Source organism: Xenopus tropicalis, chromosome 1 (genome assembly GCF_000004195.4).
Source record: "Xenopus tropicalis strain Nigerian chromosome 1, UCB_Xtro_10.0, whole genome shotgun sequence".
NCBI classification, from domain to species: domain Eukaryota; kingdom Metazoa; phylum Chordata; class Amphibia; order Anura; family Pipidae; genus Xenopus; species Xenopus tropicalis.
This window is the reverse complement of record NC_030677.2, coordinates 213,240,544-213,247,892: the sequence shown is the minus strand read 5'-3', so window position 1 is coordinate 213,247,892 and position 7,349 is coordinate 213,240,544. Positions and strand designations below refer to the sequence as shown.

General features: G+C 52.5%; 1 protein-coding gene across 1 annotated transcript; it reads left to right on the top strand.

The window, feature by feature from the left end:
* Positions 1-5,231: 5,231 nt before the first annotated feature.
* Positions 5,232-6,218, top strand: LOC116408361 (probable E3 ubiquitin-protein ligase TRIM8; the record flags this gene model as incomplete). Its single annotated transcript, XM_031895133.1, has 1 exon — positions 5,232-6,218. A coding segment is annotated over exon 1 (933 nt), but the record flags the coding sequence as incomplete, so codon positions are not given.
* Positions 6,219-7,349: the final 1,131 nt, after the last annotated feature.

The following is a 7,349-nucleotide window of genomic DNA, read 5'->3' as shown; positions in this document are numbered from 1 at the left end:
ACCTCTCTATTGGATTACCCCGCATCTGTACTTCGCTCGGACTCGCTGGAAGCGGCCTTCCTCCTTGATCCTGACTACCCCCTCCCTGTGGGTGCCGGAGGCCCCCACTGACAGTGACCTATACAAGTGAGAAATCTCCATAAAACTATATATATTTGGTATTGGCACATTCAGGAGACATGGGACTTTCCAAATCAGTTGTATTTTTGTGCATAAAATAATTTTTGTTTCTGGTGTATGTGTTTATATTATGGAATTTTTTTATTTTTTATTTTTAAGACATTTAGAAGCCTATATCTTGTTACAGAATTGAAATTACACAAAGATTCTACCATATTTTGAAAGCTTAGGTTGTCCTGAAAAAAATGATATATAGTTTTCCTTGGTAAACTAAAAGCCCCCCCTGAGGAAAAGCCCCTAAAGTGAAACAGTGCAAAATGTTCAAAAACTGTCTGGCAGTAGAAGTTCCACTTTGTTCAAAACGGCTGGCAGTGAAAGGGTTAAAGGGCCAAAGGGCAAGAATCCTCACACAGTGAGAGTAGATCCAACAGTGTTAAAGATTAGAGCTGCTATAGCCGGGCTCTCTCATGTTTTTGTAATCACCTTTCTTTGTGTTCACTTGGGCCCTAAGTCCAAGAAGGCAGTTGTGAATATTTGTTTTGTGTCTTGGAGATTTCACAGGCGGCCATTGGGTTATACACAGGGGAGGAGAGGAAGAAGGAGATTCTCTGACTGAAAAGTTTTTCTGGTTTATGCTAATTACTAAAATAGAATCTAGAGCAGTTCCTTAATGTACTCAAATACTGATTTAATGCTTAATGTAATGTCTAGCCTTCTGGGAACAGAAATGCCCAGTGTAAGGGAGCAGAGAACTCTCTCCCCTGTTTCTCAGTCTGTGACATCATCCTGCCCGGCTACAGACTGGGGAGGAACCCGATTGGCTGGGAGCCCCAGTGCACTGTTGGGAGAGGAGGCGTGTCTAGGTTTGGAGCCAAAAATCAGGGGCGGGTCCAGCAGCTTATAAAGGGGCCCTTGTTATTTTGCCCGAGTTGAGACTGAGAGATCCAGTAAGCAGTGACTGTAATACTGTACAGCTGTAAAGAGAGATCTGCTATACTGGGTCAGATGCCTTAACCCTGCGGATCCCAGTGAGGGATCCATCTGTCAAAAGGTATTGAAAGTCTTCTGTGTGTGTCCCCTGTCTGAGGGCAGGTGTTTCTCGGGGCTGCTATGTTGGAGCAACTGCCTATTGCAAAGGGAGAGGTACTTTGGGGCAGGTAGCGCTACCTGGGGAATGAGCTCTGGGGGAGGGACTTTGGGGCAGGTAGTGCTACCTGGGGAATGAGCTCTGGGGGAGGGACTTTGGGGCAGGTAGCGCTACCTGGGGAAAGAGCTTTGGGGGAGGGACTTTGGGGCAGGTAGCGCTACCTGGGGAATGAGCTCTGGGGGAGGGACTTTGGGGCAGGTAGCGCTACCTGGGGAATGAGCTCTGGAGGAGGGACTTTGGGGCAGGTAGCGCTACCTGGGGAATGAGCTCTGGGGGAGGGACTTTGGGGCAGGTAGCGCTACCTGGGGAATGAGCTCTGGGGGAGGGACTTTGGGGCAGGTAGCGCTACCTGGGGAATGAGCTCTGGGGGAGGCACTTTGGGGCAGGTAGCGCTACCTGGGGAATGAGCTCTGGGGGAGGGACTTTGGGGCAGGTAGCGCTACCTGGGGAATGAGCTCTGGGGGAGGGACTTTGGGGCAGGTAGCGCTACCTGGGGAATGAGCTCTGGGGGAGGGACTTTGGGGCAGGTAGCGCTACCTGGGGAATGAGCTCTGGGGGAGGGACTTTGAGGCAGGTAGCGCTACCTGGGGAATGAGCTCTGGGGGAGGGACTTTGGGGCAGGTAGCGCTACCTGGGGAATGAGCTCTGGGGGAGGGACTTTGGGGCAGGTAGCACTACCTGGGGAATGAGCTCTGGGGGAGGGACTTTGCCAGGACTGAACTGGGAAAGGGTATTTCCCCCAGGAGTGGAGGGTGGGACTGAGTCCCCAGAGAGACTGAGCCAGTAGGGGCTAAACCCATCCAGGTTCCCAAAGCAGGGTTATTACTGTTTGCATGTTATAATTATTTTACCTTTACACCCAGTTATATAAAGTTGATATTTGCTGCAAACTGTGTGTGATTATTTCCTAGTGGAAATCCCCTTGAGGTGTGCTCCTCAGTGTCCACTAGGTGGCAGCACTGCGCTAAAATCCCAGTCCCAGTACCTTTTATCTGCAAAAGGAGACCAATTTCCTGTTTTAAGCAAATATACAGCCCAAAATAAGTGAGTGTGCCATGAAAGGGTTACACTAGTGTAAATGCTATCTGCCCCCAGCGTTTGGCAATAAGGATCTGGGAACAGTAGTATGGTTTGATTTTACCATTTAAATCACAAAAAAAAAAAGATTGGCAATCTTCAACCAACCTATCAGTTCTCCCAAGTCCTTCAAAAGTAAAACCTACAATAGAGTTGCTCTTAGGTAGAATGCAAAGCCCTTTCCCTAGCCTGCCAATCAGAAATCTGATAATTTGGGTGTAGTTCCCAAAGAAAAGGTGGGAAAATATAAAATCAATCTCACACAAAAGTGTAGCTCTGTAAACAGGGCCGGAACTAGGGGTAGGCAGAGTAGGCGCCTGCCTTGGGTGCAATCACTTGGGGGCGCATATTAAAGGAAAAAAAAACTTTTTTTTTTTTTTTTTTTTTTTTTAGATTTAACAGTATTTACAGATCACCACCGCCGCCCAAACCCCCCTCTGGCATGATTAATTTTTTTTAAATGTCTCAGCAGCAGGAACCAAGTGGCGCGCACCTTCCCATCCTTCCCTATACTGGCGCTTACCTCCGTGCGCCTGTATGACACGCATGCGTATTTTGAGACACTGCTGCTGCTGGCACAGTACAGATGCTGGGGGCGCAATATGAGGGGGGCTTGGCTGCTGGCACAGACAGTACAGATGCTGGGGCCTGGCTGGGGACGCAATATGAGGGGGGCTTGGCTGCTGGCACAGTACAGATGGGGGCAATATGAGGGGGGCTTGGCTGCTGGCACAGTACAGATGGGGGGCAATATGAGGGGGGGCTTGGCTGCTGGCACAGTACAGATGGGGGGGCAATATGAGGGGGGCTTGGCTGCTGGCACAGTACAGATGGGGGGCAATATGAGGGGTGCTTGGCTGCTGGCACAGTACAGATGCTGGGGCCTGGGGGCGCAATATGAGGGGTGGCTTGGCTGCTGGCACAGTACAGATGGGGGGCAATATGAGGGGGGCTTGGCTGCTGGCACAGTACAGATGGGGGGCAATATGAGGGGGGCTTGGCTGCTGGCACAGTACAGATGGGGGCAATATGAGGGGGGCTTGGCTGCTGGCACAGTACAGATGGGGGGCAATATGAGGGGGGCTTGGCTGCTGGCACAGTACAGATGGGGGGCAATATGAGGGGGGCTTGGCTGCTGGCACAGTACAGATGGGGGCAATATGAGGGGGGCTTGGCTGCTGGCACAGTACAGATGGGGGGCAATATGAGGGGGGCTTGGCTGCTGGCACAGGTACAGATGCTGGGGCCTGGGGGCGCAATATGAGGGGTGGCTTGGCTGCTGGCACAGTACAGATGCTGGGGCCTGGGGGCGCAATATGAGGGGGGCTTGGCTGCTGGCACAGTACAGATGCTGGGGCCTGGGGGCGCAATATGAGGGGTGGCTTGGCTGCTGGCACAGACAGTACAGATGCTGGGGCCTGGCTGGGGGAGCAATATGAGGGGGGCTTGGCTGCTGGCACAGTACAGATGGGGGGCAATATGAGGGGGGCTTAGCTGCTGACACAGGTAGAGATGCTGGGGCCTGGGGGCGCAATATGAGGGGTGGCTTGGCTGCTGGCACAGTACAGATGGGGGGCAATATGAGGGGTGGCTTGGCTGCTGGCACAGTACAGATGGGGGGCAATATGAAGGGTGGTTTGGCTGCTGGCACAGTACAGATGCTGGGGCCTGGGGGCGCAATATGAGGGGTGGCTTGGCTGCTGGCACAGTACAGATGGGGGCAATATGAGGGGGGCTTGGCTGCTGGCACAGTACAGATGGGGAGCAATATGAGGGGGGCTTGGCTGCTGGCACAGTACAGATGGGGAGCAATATGAGGGGGGCTTGGCTGCTGGCACAGTACAGATGGGGAGCAATATGAGGGGGGCTTGGCTGCTGGCACAGTACAGATGGGGGCAATATGAGGGGGGCTTGGCTGCTGGCACAGTACAGATGGGGAGCAATATGAGGGGGGCTTGGCTGCTGGCACAGTACAGATGGGGAGCAATATGAGGGGGGCTTGGCTGCTGGCACAGTACAGATGGGGGGCAATATGAGGGGGCTTGGCTGCTGACACAGGTACAGAGGCTGGGGCCTGGGGGCGCAATATGAGGGGGGCTTGGCTGCTGGCACAGTACAGATGGGGGGCAATATGAGGGGGGCTTGGCTGCTGACACAGGTACAGAGGCTGGGGGCGCAATATGAGGGGGGCTTGGCTGCTGGCACAGTACAGATGCTGGGGCCTGGGGGCACAATATGAGGGGTGGCTTGGCTGCTGGCACAGTACAGATGGGGGGCAATATGAGGGGGGCTTGGCTGCTGGCACAGTACAGATGGGAGGGCAATATGAGGGGTTGGCAGGCCCTGGAACTGTGTGGGGGCAACCGCTGGGAATCCACCTGGCACGGATTCTGCTCTCTGGCCTTGGGGATGAACCAAGCAAAGCCCATTTTAATGGAGGGGCAACCACTGAGGGGCTCACTGGCACTGGTTCTGCTTCCAGGCAGGAATCCCTACAGGAGAAGCCCATATATACTATGACAGCTGGGGGTGGGCCTGCCCATATGCAACCGTGCAAATTGTGTTCTCCCTTAAATGGGAATGATTTGGGGCCCGCATTTTATTTGGTGAATTTATAGTAAAAAAAAAATTAATAAACATGACCTCCCCCTTTTTTCCAAAAACTAATTATGTTGTCTGAGTGATTGGCACTTTGGCTCTCTAGGGAGTGTGTGTGTGCTGTGCCTGCTGGGAAATACTCAATTAACTGTGTAATCAAGCCACATTAATTTCCTGTGGGAGTTTCATTAATGGCGATAAATAATTGGGAACTTAAATAGTTAACAGGAATCTAAAGTCCAGAAAATAACTTTGCCCTTCCCTGTGCAAGAAGAGGAGATAAACCCACTGGTTATAGGGAGAGAGGAAAGTTCAGTTTGGTTTCTTGTTCCTGATTCCAGCGATGGCGGCTGCTGATCTGAGAGCCGAGCTGAGCTGCTCCATCTGTCTGAGCATTTATACTGATCCGGTATCCCTGCCCTGTGGCCATAACTTCTGCCGGGGCTGCATTGGGAAAACATGGGACTCACAGAGGAGCATAGGGGAAAATCCTTCCTGCCCTGAATGTAGAGAGAGATTTAAAAGGAAACCTGAACTGGCAACAGACTGGAAGCTGCGTGGCATGGTGGAGCGGTTCCGTCCGACTGAGACAGAGCCGGGGGAGACTGGGATCTTCTGCACTTACTGTCTCCTCTCTCCTGTACCTGCTGCTAAATCCTGTCTCCTGTGTGAGGCTTCTCTGTGTGATACCCACCTGAGGGGGCACTGCCAGTCAGCAGAACATGTACTCACTGAGCCCACCGCTTCCTTTATGGGGAGAAAATGTTCTGTACATCACAAGGTTCTGGAGTATCACTGCTATGAGGACTCTGCCTGTATCTGTGTATATTGCTGCCTGGCCAGGGAGCACCGGGGCCACAGGGTGGAGCTGCTGAGTGAGGCCTCTGAGAAGAAGAAAGAGAAACTAAGGAAAGTTCTAGAGAAACTGAGCCCAGAGAGAGAGGAGACTGAGAGAGGAGCCCAGAGGCTGCAGGAGCGCAGGAGAGAAGTGGCAGAAGTGGCAGCCGGTGAGACAGAGAGAGTCACTGCCCTGTTTAGGGGCATCAGGGAAGAGCTGGAAGCCCTAGAGAAGCGACTCCTGAGTGACATCTCCAGGCAGAAAGAGGAGCTCACACTCACACTCACTGAGCTGATCCAACAGCTGGAAATAAAGAAGGACGAGCTGTCCAGGAAGATCCGGCACATTGAGGAGCTGTGCAACATGGCAGATCCACTCTCTGTCCTACAGGAACAATGGGAATCCCATGGAGCTGCCTTTTGTGGGGCTGAGGGGGCAGATAATGAGGACAGAGAGAGAGAGGATACTGAGGGGGCAAATAATGAGGGCAGAGAGAGAGAGGATACTGAGGGGGCAGATACTGAGGGCAGAGAGAGAGAGGATACTGAGGGGGCAGATACAGAGGGCAGAGAGAGAGAGGATACTGAGGGGGCAAATAATGAGGGCAGAGAGAGAGAGGATACTGAGGGGGCAGATACTGAGGGCAGAGAGAGAGAGGATACTGAGGGGGCAGATACTGAGGGCAGAGAGAGAGAGGGTATAAAGGTCCCGGCTGTAGGGGATCTGGATGTGGGTCGGATCTCAGAGACATTACTCACAGGCTTAGCTGGGATTGTGACTGGGGTAAAGGGAAGGCTGATCTATGGGCAGGAGGCTACAGAGCTGGTACTGGATATAAACACGGCTGGGAATGATGTATCTGTATCAGGGGACGGGAAATCTGCTTCCTACTCACTTACAGACCAGCGTCGCCCACAAACCCCAGAGAGATTTCAGGATTATCCTCAGGCTTTAAGCAGCAGGAGTTTCCCCTCAGGGCGACATTACTGGGAAGTGGAGGTCAGTGAATCAGGGAGCTGGAGGGTAGGGGCGGCCTATCCCAGTATAGAGAGGGGAGGGGCTCAGTCCTACATTGGGAATAATAACAAGTCCTGGGGTTTGTGGAGATGGAATAATAATAATAATAATATCTATACAGTGATACATGACAGGAAAATCACACAGTTGCCCCACATCCCTTCCTGCAGGAGAATCAGGATCTCATTGGACTATGAGGCCGGACATCTGTCCTTTTATGAGCTGAGTGAGCCAATCAGGCACTTACACACCTTCACTGCCTCCTTCACTGAGCCCCTTCATGCTGCATTCTGTGTATGGTGGGGAGGTGCCTGGGTGAGAATCATTAGTTAGGGCCCTGCCCACTGCCCAGCAGGAACCCCATTCCCAGAGCTGCCCTTAGCCCTGTGATGCCCCTCTCCATCTCTATTATAGCTGCCTGATAGACTTTATTGGCCTCTTTGTACCTAATGAAAGTCCCAGCTGCTTTTCTTCCCAATTTCCCAACAATCCATTTTCCTTCTGTGCCTAACCCCATGAAAAGCCTTTCCCAGCTGCCACATTGCAGAGATG